General features: G+C 49.7%; 1 protein-coding gene across 2 annotated transcripts in view; it reads left to right on the plus strand.

Annotated features, from left to right (window-relative positions):
- The first annotated feature begins 675 nt into the window (after positions 1 to 675).
- UBASH3B (ubiquitin associated and SH3 domain containing B) overlaps positions 676 to 14,986 on the plus strand; it is a 155,083-nt gene continuing 140,772 nt past the window's right edge. The window contains exon 1 of one of the 2 annotated variants that reach the window (XM_015115905.3): positions 676 to 1,164. In XM_015115905.3, coding sequence (XP_014971391.1) covers positions 1,113 to 1,164 — 52 coding nt within the window. In that variant the 5' untranslated portion in view covers positions 676 to 1,112. 2 annotated transcript variants of the gene reach the window in all.

Below are 14,986 nucleotides of genomic sequence, written 5' to 3' on the forward strand. Positions count from 1 at the left end.
CCCTCCTAGCCCTTCCTTCTACTCCTCCTCCTTCCTCCTTTCTTTTTCCCTTCCCTCTTCTTCTTTCTGCCCTGCCCCTCTTTTCTTGTCCCCTCCCGGGTCCTGCCAGCTCTGAGAACATGAGGTCCTGTTCCCCACTCCCTCTGCCCCACCCAGAAGGCACTATCCAGTCACTGACCATAACCTTGTAGAGCACAGTAGGTCTTGAGTGCAGCCACTTGGACGGCTGATTGGGAACTCAGCCTCCGATGGTCCTAACAACCCTTTGGGTTTTGCAGGATCTTTGGGAAGCAAAACCTTTTACCTAGGACTTATGACTTGGCCTTCTGGTCCATTAGTATCATCCATCAGTTCACCCGATTTCCGTTAATGACCGCATCTAGAACCACAAGAAACTTGAAATGGGTTGATCTGCTGTCTTGAGGCCCAGCTGGGAGGGTATGCCAGCCAAAGAGAGGGCTGGGGCGCCCGGCGTGACGGTCGGGAGCTGAAGCACACAAGCAGCCCATAAGGTTGGGATCCTCCGCCTCCAAGTAGCGCGACTAGAGCTCTTCCACGCACCGAGCAGCCTCGGACAGCGCGGCCGCTTTAAGAGAGGGGCGGGGCCCGGGTACAGGCAAGTCAGGGCCAGCCCACAAGGCTCCTTTTCCTTTTTGATCCATTCAAAAATTACTCATTGCAAATTCCCGGACTGCTAGGCGAGGAGAGGGAAGGGGGCGGAGGAGACAGGGCTACTGCAGGCGCAGCGCTGGGGGCAGCCGGGGGCCCGAGTGGCTAAGGCTGGTCCCGCAGCGGCCGCTCGCCGGCGTTCTGGCTCCTGTGGCCTCACCAGGAAGCGTCAGAGTCTCGACACTGGGGAAGCTCGGAGCGCCGCCTCCGCCGCCGCCGCCTCCTGCCTGGCTCTGGGTCCCCGAGCCCCCTCCTCTGGCCGAGCCCGACTCCCTCCTCCTTCCCGGACCATCCGGCTCGGGCTCCTTCCCTGGCGATGGCTGGCCGCTGAGCCATGGCTCAGTACGGCCAACCCAGTCCGCTCGGCATGGCTGCGAGAGAGGAGCTGTACAGCAAAGTCACCCCCCGGAGGAACCGCCAGCAGCGCCCCGGCACCATCAAGCATGGATCGGCGCTGGACGTGCTCCTCTCCATGGGGTTCCCCAGAGCCCGCGCGTAAGTGGCCGGGCTCGCAGCCCTCGGCGACCACTCCCGCGCGCGCGGCCGGCCCTCGGCTTCGCTCCGGCTCGCCTCCCAGCGCCTGCGGGACAGGCGGCGCGCTCCCCGCTGCCCGAGACCTGTTGGGGGCAGGATGGGCGCGCTGGCAGCCCGGGACTCGCCTCCGGGCGGGGGTGCCGGGGAAGACGCGGCGCGGGGGCATTGGGCCGGGGCCTGCTGTGGGATGCCTAAAGCTGTGGGACGAGGGCGCGGGGTTCGAGTCCCGGGTACTATGCCCAGCCTCCGGGCCCCGCGGGTGGAGCTCAGCGTTTCTCTCGCGCGCTCTCCTAGGTCTCCAGCGCCGAGCGCCTAAGGAGGCGGGGCCCTGCGGAAGACTCGGGCACCCTTTCCGCCTGGAATACTGGGCTGGCCTGGGATCCTCCGGTGTCTGGGAAAGGTCGAGAGACTGCGGGGCAGGGAGGCCGGCGCCCCCGTTGCAGCGACTTCCAGCTCCGGATGTCGCTCTCGGGTTCGGTCTCCCCCTGGAGTAGGAGGAGCGGGAGCGTGGGTGTTGCTGCGTGTTCATTGATGGGGAGGATGGAATGAGAAGGAGAAGCGATCCCTCCAGAGAACCTGGGTTCTCGTCAGTGGTGACGGCAGCTCAGAAATCTGTGGGTGCCTGAGAGTAAGGAGGGGGAGCTGTTCTCCTTCATCCTTGCTCTAGGAGAGTGGGGTAGGGAAGGGCAGGGAGAGAGCAGGTGGCTGCCCCTGGAGCCTGCTGGGGAGAGGCCTCTTTGCCAGCATAGGGCGGCGGCGGCCGGAGTCGTCTTAAGCCGGTCGGCTCAAGTCTCAGGGGCTGGAACTCTGCCTAAGAGGAAGCCAAGGCCCAGCGGCCAGGCCCTTCTCCCCTGGTTAATCCCTGGCGTGCAGATTTCTTAGGTGAGGACACAAGGCCTGGGGTCCGGACTGGGCGCAGCTTCTTTTCATCTTTGAATTACATCACCTAAACAGGAGAGTTGGGCAAACTTTATCAGCAAGGGCCAAGTAAATGAAAGCGCTTTTTATTTTTTCCCTTCTCACATTTTTTTTTTTTCAGGTGATAACTTCATTTATTTATTTATTTATTTGAGATGGAGTCTCGCTGTGTCGCCAGGCTGGAGTGCAGGGGCGCGACGTCTGTAACCTCCGCCTCCCAGGTTCAAGCGATTCTCCAATCTTAGCCTCCTGAGTGGCTGGGACCACAGGTGTGTGCCACCACGCCCGGCTAATTTTTGTATTTTTAGAAGAGATGGAGTTCCGCCGTGTTGGCCAGGCTGGTCAGGCTCAGGTGATCCACCCACCTCGGCCTCCCAAAGTGCTGGGATTACAGGCGATAACTTTAGGTCTCCCCTCCCGTGTCCCTGGGCAAACCTTGTTTATTCTTTACTAACTTGGTTGTAATCTCTTAATCAAAGTAGACCCTTGAATTTGTTATTCTCCAGGCTGCTGGGACACGTTGGAGTGACCTTAGAAGGCCGTAAAATGGACTGATGGTTTCTGCCTTCCACTGACTTCCTAATACAACTTCCTAATACTAGGGCTCCAGTTCCTGATACCAGAATTACAGGGAGAAAATGTGGGTTCTGCAGGGGTGTGTCAGGTGTGGACGCTTCAGGTGAAGTCATCAGTATGGATGATCAACGTGCATAACTCTCCTTAAAAACTGGAGGTGGGGCTGGATGTAACCCTAGCACTTTGGGAGGCTGAGGCAGCCAGATCACTTGAGGACAGGAATTCGAGACCAGCCTGGCAACATGGTGAAACCCTGTCTTTACTAAAAATACAAAAATCAGCTGGGTGGGGTGGTGCATGCATGTAATCCCAGCTTCTTGGGAGGCTGAGATAAGAGAATCACTTGAGCCCGGTAGGTGGAGGTTGTAGTGAGCCAAGATCGCGCCACAGCACTCTAGCCTGGGTAACAGAGCGAGACTTCATCTCAAAAAAAAAAAAAAAAAAAAAAAAAAAAAACTGGAGGTGGGAGTGGGGAAGTCAGCTGGGGAATGCTGCAGAATTAGCAGAGTCTCAGGCTACTGCCTTTTTTGAAATGAGGCCAGCATTAAAAACCTAAATTGCTTAATTAAGGGAAGAAATACTTAACTGAACTCCTCAGACAGTCATATTTGAGATTCAAATCAGCTTTAAAGGGACATCTTTTCTCCTGCACTGAGTCCGGGAGGTCTTGCCGTGTCTTGACAGATTAGCATAAGGGTCTAATTTTGGCTTGCTCAACCCCTGAGATCTCCTAATAGCTAGCATGTATTCAATACTTATTCTATACTGTTCTAAGTACTTATATCTTTATTACCCATTTTATCCTCCTAGCAACTCAATGAGGAAGGTACCACATGCCCATTTTATGAATTGGGCAACTGAGGTGTAGAAGGGTTGCATAACTTACTCAAGGTCACAACAGTAAGCAGTGAAGCTGGGATTCAAACCCAGGTATTCTATCTGCACAGCCCAGGCCTCACACCATCTAGGGCCAGTAGGGCCAGGATAGAAATGATTTAATGTGGGTAAAATGCTTAGAACAGTTCCTGGCACATAGTGAGCAATCATGAAGTATTAGTTACTGTGTTAGCTTCCTGGGATTGCTGTAACAAATTGTCACAAACTGAGTGGCTTAGAACAGCAGAAATTTATTCTCTCACAATTGTAGAGACCAGGAGTTGAAAATCAGTATTGCTGGGCTAAAATCAAGGCATCAGCAGGGCCGTGCTCCCTCTGGAGGCTCTAGGGGAATCCACTCCTTGCCTCTCCTACCTTCTGGTGGGGGGTTGGCATTCTTTGGCTTGTGGCTGCATCAGTCTAGTCACTGTGTTTGTGGTCAGATTGTCTTTGTTTTCTGTCTGTGTCCAATCTTCCTTGGCATGTCTCTTATAAGGATACATGTGGTTGTACTTAGGGCCCACTTGGATAATCCAGAGTAATCTCCCCGTCTCAAGATCATTATCTGCAAAGTCTTTAAAAAAAAATATATATAAGGTGGCATTCACAGCTTCTAGGGATTAAGATGTGGGTGTCTTTTGGGGGATCATTATTTAGCCTATCACGGCTACTATTATATTACTACTAGCACCGCCCCTCTTTACCAAAGAGGTAACAAGAGTAGGCCTGGAAAGCGGGAGGTTGGGTTTGCTGCTCCTTTTCTTAAATTCTCTGCCCAGAAGGGAGTGAAGCTCTGGGAGGTCACCTGATCTAGTCGGACTCCTTGCTCAGGCTTGCTTGCCTCCTCTGCTTCAACCCAGAAAGGCTGATGCGGTCGGCCTTCCTCCTAATAACTTAGACTAGTATGAAAAGGGGCCATCGGAAGCTTCAGAGAGCAGGCATTTAACTTCATTTTGGAGAGTTAAGAAGAAAGAGCAAGGGCATCAGGCTTAGCTCATCAGAAGCTTCTCTCTTGAGCTTTATGCCTGGAGAGCTGAGCATAATGAAAATCCAAAGCCCCAAAGAGCAGTGATGGTCTCCTGGGTCCAGAAGACTTGGATGTGATGCTTTAAGAAGGGATAAGATGGTTGTCTCAAACCTGGCACTTTTGACAGACTGACATTAGCCAGGGCTGACTGCTCTAGGCCCTTTTGACAGAGTGACAGCAGCCAGGGCTTACAGCTCTAGTTTCCCCTGTGGGTGTCACCGGGTCTGGTGGTGTGTGGCAGCAAGAAGGGGCACTCGGGCCAGGCTCTTGGTGGGCTGGCAGAGAGGGTTGAGGCCAGCAAGGCTGGATCCCACCCAGCCCATGCTGGGCTGCACTGTGCTGTGATCTTGCAAAAGTCACTTAGTCCCCTCAGGGCCATGCTGGTGCCCTCTGAGGAGAATGCAATTAATGACTGCATGCTTGTTAAGTGCTTGACAGAGCTAAGAGGACCAGAGGGCTGCAGGGCTGGCTCGAGCAGGGTGACCTCAGGGTGTGCTCTCTCCAGCTCATTACTCCCTGGAGCTGGGCTCGGTTTTTTCCATTCCACTCTATGAACTTCAGTCCAACTTAGAGACTGCTGTAGGAGAATCTGCCACATGGAGAAGGACTGAGAAGTGGCGATTTCACGGTGCGTGTGTGTGTGCTCGTGTGCAAGTCCAAGTTAAGGAGGTGTTAGGGAGGCATCAGGAAGGAAACCTTTCAAGGGTCAGAATGGCCAATCGCTTCCTTTTTTCTATGCCCACTAGCACTTCCCTGTTTTAAGAGTTCTAAAAATAAGGATCCAGCTTCCTTGAGGCTAGTGAGGTTGGTTGAGGGGAAAAGAATGTATTGGGGGCAAAGACCTGAGGAAGAGGAGGCCTCAGAGGCCAGGAGAGGGTCTGAGCCTAGAGAAGATGGGGCAGAACTCAGATCAGGGCCATCCCTTTGCACAGCCGGACCTGATACCAGCACTAACATCCCCCTGCTGACCTCTGGTTTCTGGGGAGACAGGCTCTCATCTCTTCTGTAGCTTGGGGCTGACGCTGGGCCTTGTAGCAAGTCACTGAATAATCGAATTGGAGGAATCCTTGCTGATACAACCCTGATCAGTTTTTTTTGTTTGTTTTTTTGGTTTGGTTTTTTTTTTTTTTTTTTGAGGCTGCCGGTGGCTGGAACTTTGTCTACAGCAAATGGCTTTCTAATGTTTTCAATGATTGAGAGATAATAGTCTTGGGAGGGACACTGTGGCAGGGGTCAAAGGTTCTAAGGTCTGGTCTAGCTCCTGAATGACATCTGCACATTTTAGGTCTTCTATTTAACCTCTTTTCCTTAATATCTTCACCAACTTCTGTGCATGGCAAGACTTGTCATGTGTCATCAGTCTTTGCAAAGACAAAATGAGATAACGGACAGAAAAGAACTTGGGAAAGTTAAAAATAGGATCAGGATGCAGGATGTGATTGTGGCATTATTGTGTTGGATTGGAAGAAGGGAGAGGAGGTGAGATGGTGGTTGAGGTATCTGGCGAGGATTTACATGTATTACTGGACTGTCTTTTTTTTTTTCTACTGAGAATATTTGAACAATGTCAGATTAAAGAGCAAGGCAGTGGCAGAAGGAAAGAGCTGGAACGAGCGCCTTTGACTTGGCTTTGGACAGTAAGCTGTGTTAGCTATGCCTCACTGCCCAAAGATAAAAGCAGCTCCAAGTTGGCTGCATGAGGAGTCGAGAAGCGGCGTGTGGAGCCCATGAATTAAAGTATCTGGTTTCCCTGGCTTTCTCTATCTTACCTGTTGGTTGACATTGGATCCTCTGAGAACACTTGGCCAAAACCCAGCATCTCGGAAATGTGGCTGACTCTGGTGTGGGGGCTGCAGCTGCTTTCCCGTCCTTAGATAGATAGAGGAACCCGCCTGGAGCTGAAGGGCTCTTCTAGGTGGGCAGGGCAAGGAGGTCTCTCATCTACCTGCTGTGACTGTGCCCCCACACAACACACCCTTCTATTTGTGTTATTGTACACTGTAAAAATTGGTCTTATGTGCGTGAGATACCCCACAGCAGTCTTGTGAGGTAAAGCACACAATATATGCTTTGTTTTAAGACAAGACTAGAGGCTCAGAGGAACTCAGGATGTGTCTAGAGTCACACAGTTGGTACGCAGGGACCATGTTGCCGTAACAGCCCTAGGGTAAACTGCAAGTCTCCTGAACTTTCCAGGCTACACAGAGGTCCTGGTTCACACACACAAAAAAACTTGATATGCTTTTTTATTGTTTTTGTTTTTGTTTTGTGTGTGTGGTTTTTTTTGTTGTTGTTGAGGTGGAGTTTCGCTCTTGTTGCCCAAGCTGGAGTGCAATGGCATGATCTCGGTTCACTGCAACCTCTGCCTCCTAGATTTCAAGTGATTCTCCTGCCTTAGCCTCCCAAGTAGCTGGGGTTACAGGTGTGTGCCACCACACCCAGCTAATTTTGTATTTTTAGTAGAGACAGAGTTTTATCATGTTGGTCAGGCTGGTCTCGAACTCCTGACCTCAAATGATCCACCCGCCTCCCAAAGTGCTGGGATTACAGGTGTGAGCCACTGCGCCCAGCGAGCCGATGTGCTTTTTTTAAAAAAAAACTTTGTTAAGTTATAACTTATGTATAATTAGCTAACCTATGTGATCACCTACTACAGGACACAGCACATTCATTGCCCCTAAAAGTTTCGTTTGTACCCCGTTGCCATCAGTCTTCTCTCAACCCCCAACCCTGAGCAGCCACCAGTCGTTTTCTTTTTTTTCTTCTTTTTTGCGATGGAATTTCACGCTTTTTGCCCAGGCAGGAGTGCAATGGCGCGATCTTGGCTCACTGCACGCAATCTCCGCCTCCTGGGTTCAAGTGATTCTCCTGCCTCAGCCTCCTGAGTAGCAGGGATTACAGGCATGCACCACCGTGCCTGGCTAATTTTGTATTTTTAGTAGAGATAGGGTTTCTCCATGTTGGTCAGGCTGGCCTTGAACTCCCGACCTCAGGTGATCTGCCTGCCTCAGCCTCCCAAAGTGCTGGGGTTATAGGCGTGAGCCACAGCACCCGGCCCAGTTGCTTTCTTTCACCGTACATTAGTTTGCATTTTCTAGATTTGCATGTAGGTCATACAGTGCATACCCCTGTACTTACCTTCTTTCCTCCAGCATATTTTTGAGACTCATCCTGCATGTATCAATAGTTTATCTCTTTTAATTGCTGAGTAGACCTTCAGGTATTTGGATATACTAGTAGGGCATTTGTAACCCCTTGCACACAGCTTCTGTGAAAATTCCTTCTTATGCCCTAATTTCTTTTTTTTTTTGGAGACGGAGTCTCTCTCTGTCGCCAGGCTGGAGTGCAGCGGCATGATCTCGGCTCACTGCAACCTCCGCCTCCCGGGTCCAAGCAATTCTTCTGCCTCAGCCTCCTGAGCAACTGGGACTACAGGCACATGCCGCCATGCCCAGCTAATTTTTTGTATTTTAGTAGAGATGGGGTTTCACTGTGTTGCCCAGGCTAGTCTTGAACTGCTGAGCTCAGGCAATCCACCCGCTCTGGCCTCCCAAAGTGCTGGGATTACAGGCATGAGCCACTGCGTCTGGCCTTACGCCCTAATTTCTAGTAATACCTTAAGTTTTTAGACCACGTTCGAGCTTACAAAGCAGAGTCACATATATAATCACTATCACATCTCAAACATTGATAATTTAATGAGGAAACTGAGGTTTGGAACATTAAGTGCTACAGAGATTGAAGAGTATCCTGCCTCACTGTTCTATCCTGTGGCTTTGATCACTACCTGCTCCCCACCCTCAGCTGCCTCAAACTCCAGCTGCCTTTCAGGGAGTGGACAGTCATTCGCAGAGCTAAAGGCGCTGCTTTCTAGGGAAGCAGTCAGCCTAGGGAATTCTGTGTCTCCCGCCAGCTTTGCTCCAGCTGGTGATGATGTGGTGGTACGATCAGTGCCTCCCCGATCCTAGCAGGCATCAGCCTGTGTAAGGGTATCTCCCTTCTTAGCCATCTACAAGTTGAAGAGACCCCGTCATGATCTGCCCCATCCATCCTGCCCTGATAGACAGAAGTCTGAACTTGTGGCAGCCTGGCCTTGAATTCCAGCTCTGCCCCCTTACCAGCTGAGTGACTGACCTTGGGCAAGTTGCTGAACATGCTAAGCCTCAATTTTCCTGTCTGTACAAGGCAGGCAATAACAGCACTTACCTCGAAGGACCTTTGTGAGAGAAGGGTGCCAAACCACGCAAACAGCTCAAGAGCACCTGGCACGGGGCACACCCTCAGTAATGAGGTAGATATTAGTGCCACTCGAGTGGCGATGTTATTCCACATGGCTCCCTCTGCGGTTTGGTTCCTTGGTCGCCTTCCACTTTGATGGTTCTCTGCTCCTCACTGAGCTCTGGGCATAAGGTGGTAAGGTGGGGCAGAGGCCAGTGGATGCTTTCTCCCTGGTAACTGCATTCTGCTCTCCGTGCCTCTCTCTCTAGAGTGCCCAGAGGGGTGCAGGGCCTGAGAAAAAGCAGACCCAGGGCAGAGCGAGCACCACGCAAGCTGCTGACGATAATAAATGGCAGGGGTCGGGGAGGGAAAGGGGTACCATATGGTTGTCTTCCGATTACTTTCAAATGGAATCAGACTCAAGCCTCAGAGAGAGAGCGGAGAGAAAAACACCACAGTGAAGAATGGATCCTCTCTGCACGGTGACAGACACAGCCAAGCAGGATGCAGAGCCATTGCCAGGAGAATGACATGCCTGTGATCCTCATTGAACTGAACACTTCCGTCATTTTCATGGATGGATTCTCCCAGGGGCCACTTTGTATTTGCGCAAAGGCTTATGGAGAATCTCTGGTTTTTCTCTTTTCCCTGGAGGATGGGTGGGTAGATGTGGCAGTGATCGCAGTCCTCTGGATCCTCTGCCCGGGGCCCTCGGTATGTGATAGGTGATCCCTTTTCTTGTTTCATCTTGCTCACATCCCTGTTTTCCTGGCGACTTTGCAGTCGTGCCCTTTGCCACCTACTATCTATGACGGTGAAGCCTATGGTGAAGTGTCCTAGATGAACATCCAGAAACTGGCTGAGCTCTTGCTGTGCATACAGCACCCTACTAAATTCTGTGCAGTTCTCCGGAGGAAGAGGTAAATGTCAGGTTTTCCCATCTGGCACTTTGAAGTCAGCTGCTCTTCTGAGCGGCCTGCACGTTCTCCACAGTGGCCCTCAGAGGGGCAGGCCTGCCTCTTTGAGGCCTGTGTGAACACAGCTCTACAGAGAGTCCAGCGGCTCTGGATTCTGCACACCGCCCACATGGAGCCTGGTGGTAGCACACTGTGAGGCGAGCTAGGTCTTCCTTTTGTTCAGACCCTGTCTTTGGGATGTCACTCTACTCTCAACTATTGGCTGCTTGGACTCATACACATCCTTTTCCTTCCCAGGCCTCAGTGGTCCCAACTGTAAAAGGAGTTGATGTCAGCCACCTTTCCAATCCCTTGCAATTCTGACAGCTGGATCAGTGTGTGTGTGTGGTTTTTTCTGTTGTTGTTGTTGTTTTTGAGACAGGGTCTTGTGTGTCACCCAGGCCGGAGTACAGTTGTGTAATCATGGATCACTGCAGCCGCCACCTCACAGGCTCATGTGATCTTGCCACCTCAGCCTCTCGAGTAGCTGAGATTACAGGTGGCATGCCACCATGCCCGGCTAATTTTTGTATTTTTTTGTAGAGATAGGTTTTCGCCTTGTTGCCCAGGCTGGTCTTGAACTCCCGAGCTCCAGCTATCCGCCAGCCGCGGCCTCCAACAGTGCTGGAATTACGGGTGTGAGCCATTGCGCCCAGCTCAAGAGTGTGTTTCACTATCTCCCAGGCTACAGTGCAGTAGCACGATCCTAGCTCGTTGCAGCCTTGAACACTTGGGCTCCAGTAATCCTCCTGCCTCAGCCTTCTGAACAGTGAGAACTACAGGTGTGCCCCACCACACCTGGATCATTTTAAAAATTTATTTTATTTTTATTTTTGTAGAGATGGGGGTCTCACTGCATTGCCCAGGCTTGTCTCGAACTCCTGGGCTCAAGTGATCCACTCGCCTCAGCCTTGCACAAGTGCTGGGATTACAGGCATGAGCCCCTGCGCCCAGCCTGGACCAGTGTTTTTGCACAGCACGAGGATGCTCTCACTGCTTCATGGGTGTGCTTCTCTGTTCCAGAGTATTTGGCTTTTCTGTTCCTGTTTTTGTTTTGTTTTTCGCAGTGCTTTATGGCCAAATTCTTCTCCTCTCCCTTTAAAGAAAACTCTTCTTGACTGTTGATACTCTGGAGAGTAAATAAATGGAAAGGAAGAAAGATATGAGGCAATTACAGCGGTGGGGAGCCGTTTACTAGTATACAATAGTGTAATTCTCAAATTGGTACAAAACAAAAACAATTTGTTTTCTTGCGAAATACAACCAAAGTGCTAGTTAAATAAGAGGAGGGGAGTGCCTTGAGCCCAGCCCCTGAGGTAAATAGATTGCTTATGGGTGCCTTTTTAATTAAAGGGACATCTTCCCTTCTGTGGAGTCACCAGCTGTTTGTGTGACACTTCCCGTGGTGCTCCCGGCCTCTGTGGAAGCATAAACATTCTCGTACATAAAGCAACCGTGGCAATGAACTCCACCAGGACCAAGGCTGTTCTCGTGCAGAGTGGGAAGCTGAAAGAACGACCGCTGTAGCCTCTCGCGGCAGTCCGGAAAATGCCGGGGGGAAGCCGACGGCACAGATGGCCAGAGGCAGCTGAATGCTTCCCATTTCTTTCAGGTTTTGTTGGATGAACCTTCTCGGTGATTCAGGGAGCAGGATTGTTTAGAATCCTACTTCCACGTTGATGGTGCTCGTTTCAAAAACATTTACCGAGAGCATTCGCTCCCTAAGTGTTTATTCCTTTACCTTGGGAAGAACTCTGCCTCGCTGGCCGCTTTTGTGTGCCGCCCATTCAGACACAGGCACATGTGGAACGATGCAGGGTTGCTGGAGTTCTCAACCAGTGGCATCTGCAGTTTCGTTTTGAATCAACTTTTCCTTGAATTGCCTGTTTACTCATTTTTTTCTCCTCTTTTTCCCTAATCAGATTTTACCCATCCTGGAGAACTAGTTCCACCGTAATGCATCTGGCTCCTCTTCCCTTCTTTTCACTTTCTCTTCCTCTCCTCTCTCACTCTCCTCATCTCTTCTGCCACAAGACTTCTTAAGCTTCACACCCTGTGAAGCAAGCCAGGCTAAGGGGATTACCCCAAATCACCTACGAAGATACACAGTGATCTGCCCAGGGTCCTCAGCCACTTTCTCCATGACATGTCTCCTGGTAATGCCATTCTTTTTTTTTTTTTTTTTTTTTTTTTTGAGTCTCACTATGTTGCTCAGGCTGGAGTGCAATGGCACGATCTCAGCTCACTGCAACCTCCACCTCCTGGGTTCAAGCGATTCTCCTGCCTCAGCTCCCTGAGTAGCTGGGATTACAGGTGTGCACCACCATACCTGGCTAATTTTTGTATTTGTGGTAGAGATGGGGTTTCGCCATGTTGGCCAGGGTGGTCTCGAACTCCTGACCTCAGGCGTTCACCCACCTCAGCCTCCCAAAGTGCTGGGATTACAGATGTGAGCCACCGTGCCCGGCCCATTTTTTCTCTCTCTCTGTATATGTATGTATCTACTGTACAGACACTTCACACATTTATGTGCAACTGTAATATCCTATTATAACAGGAGTTGAGAATATAAAGACAATTAGCTATAATCTCCACCCTCAGGAAACTGGCAACCTAGGGTGGAAGATAGACGATTATGATAAAGCGTGGTAAATGCGATGCAAGAGACAGAAGACGGAAGGCACATCAGTGTGGGAGGGTGAGGGTCATAAACCAGATGGGGAGCACACGATTACATCTGAAGCACCAGTAAGACAGGAGCAATACTCTTCAGTTTGAGAGGGGAGGAAAAAGTCTGGGAAGGCCAGTAGACAGTTCAAATGATTTAATATTATGCCCCAGGTGTAAGATTCTGCGTGGAAGAAACCTCCAGAGGTAGACGCTCAGAAATCTCTAGCTGGAATTGCTAGTAGAGCTCATCTAGTCTAGTACCCTTTGAAACACTTAAGTAAAATGAGACCAGAAAATTAAGTGATATTTTCAAGATCCCACACGGCTAGTCTGTGATAGAAACCAGAACTTAGGCCTGCTGATCTCAGTCGAGACCATGGTTTCTTTTTTCCACATCAGGCTACCTCTCTGAGTCCAGGCACCTAGAGACAGTTTTCTTTTTTTCTTTCTTTTTGAGATGGAGTTTCATTCTTGTTGCCCAGGCTGGAGTGCAATGGCGCGGTCTCAGCTCACTGCAACCTCTGCCTCCCAGGTTCAAGCGATTCTCCTGCCTCAGCCTCCCAAGTAGCTGGGATTACAGGCACCTGCCAACACACTGGGCTAATTTTTTTTTGTATTTTTAGTAGAGACAGGGTTTCATCATGTTGGCCAGGCTGGTCTTGAACTCGTGACCTCAGGTGATCCTCCCACCTCCCAAAGTGCTGGGATTACAGGTGTGAGCCACCAAGCGTGGCTGAGACAGCTTTCTAACAAGGTTTTGGCTCTGTTTTCTGGAGGAATGGGATGATCTGTTATCTGAATTAGCCTTTTCATATGTTTTTCTTGTCTTTTCCTTTTGCTCCTCTCTTGCTCCTGGCCTTTTGTTTGCATCTTAGCCTGTAGAAGACAAAGCTAACCTGTCCGTAGGCCATGGGAGTGGTCACCTCTCTAGGTGGGTGAGATGCTTGGGTGAGAAAGTGCCACTTGCACCAGTGATAGGATATTGAAGGGATAGACGGTGGTGGTCTCAGTCACCCATCCATGAGGGTAAGTGATATTCTGCTACAGCAGAAAGAAAATTGGCTTTAGAGACGAAAGACTTGGTTCAAGTCCTGGATCTGTCACTTTCTGAGGATGTGGTTTTGAACGTTATTTCTATAGGTGGCTGCATCAAAATGAGGCAATGGATCTAAAAGTAATAGAAAACCACAAAAAGTCATGCATATGCAAAGTGATACTATTATTTGTTACCAACAATTGGGTCCTGGTACTTTGAGGCTCTCAAAGTACTGTGAACTGTTGGTTTTGTGTGGTATTTAGTGGGCTATTCTAGTCTTCTTCCTTGCCAAGCGTCACTGTTTCAGAGAGGCTAATTCTGTCAGGGTGAGGAACAGAAGTAGTCACTCGAGAAGCCATCTCCACCAAAGTAAACACATCCTTCTGGAAGCTTAAATTTTCACTTTATCTCTTTTGGGAACTAGGGACATGAGTCATAATGAGTTAGCAAGTGGCTTTTGTGAAATACAAGAGGCTTTGTGAAATGCAGCAAATATAGCCAAAAGCATGTGTAGTAGCTTCCTATGGCTGCTCTCACAAATTACTACAAATTCAGTGGCTTACAACAACACACATGCATTCACATTTATTCAGTTGGGAAGTCAAAAGTCTGAAATGGATATCATGGGCTAATGTCAACAGGTCAGTAAAACTGTGTTCTTCCTGGACAGAATGTGTTTCCTTGACTTTCTTCCAGAGTCCGCCTGCATCCCTTGGCTAGTGGCCCCTTCCTCTTCCATCAAGTACATCGCTCCAAGCCCTCCTCATCATCATCACCTCCCCCTTCTGTCTCTGACTCTCCTGCCTCACTCCTTTCCTTATAAGGGCCCTAATGATTGTATCCTCCCAGCTCAAGCTCATCAGCTGAATCATATCTGCAAAGTCTCTTTTGCCATGTAAGGTCACATATTCATAAGGTCTGCAAATTAGGACATGGACAGCTTTGGTGATTATTATTCACCAAAGAATAATTATTTGGTGATTATTATTCTGTCAGCCACAGCATGTGTGTGTGTAAGCGCTTGGTCTGCCTTTCCCCTGAGTTCATGACATTTCTGTTGCTAACTCATCACCCTTACCATTCCCAACCCAAGCAGCAGGTAGTTACAGCTAACCTTCACTGGGTACCTACTTTGTGCCAGACAATATCTTAAACACCTAACATATGTATTATTTTGTTTTATTCTTCATAACAACCCTATGAGATAGGAACTATTATTATACCCATTTTACAGACAAGAAAACTGAAGCACAGAGATTTTAACTTGCCCAACATCACACAGCTAGAAAGTGGTAGAAACCAGGTTGCAAACCTCAGGCAATTGACTCCACACTCAAGAGTTCTTAGCCAGCACCCATGGTATTGGCATGTAGCTAGTGTTCAGTAAGGTTTGATGAATAGCAGAAAGAAGGAAACTTGAGATCCAAATAAATGATGTGAAGTCTCTAGATTACATGGAACTGGGGTCAAGAGGGCAACCTGACTTGCCCATTGGTTTGGTCTTTG

Source organism: Macaca mulatta, chromosome 14 (assembly GCF_049350105.2).
Source record: "Macaca mulatta isolate MMU2019108-1 chromosome 14, T2T-MMU8v2.0, whole genome shotgun sequence".
NCBI classification, from domain to species: Eukaryota; Metazoa; Chordata; class Mammalia; order Primates; family Cercopithecidae; genus Macaca; species Macaca mulatta.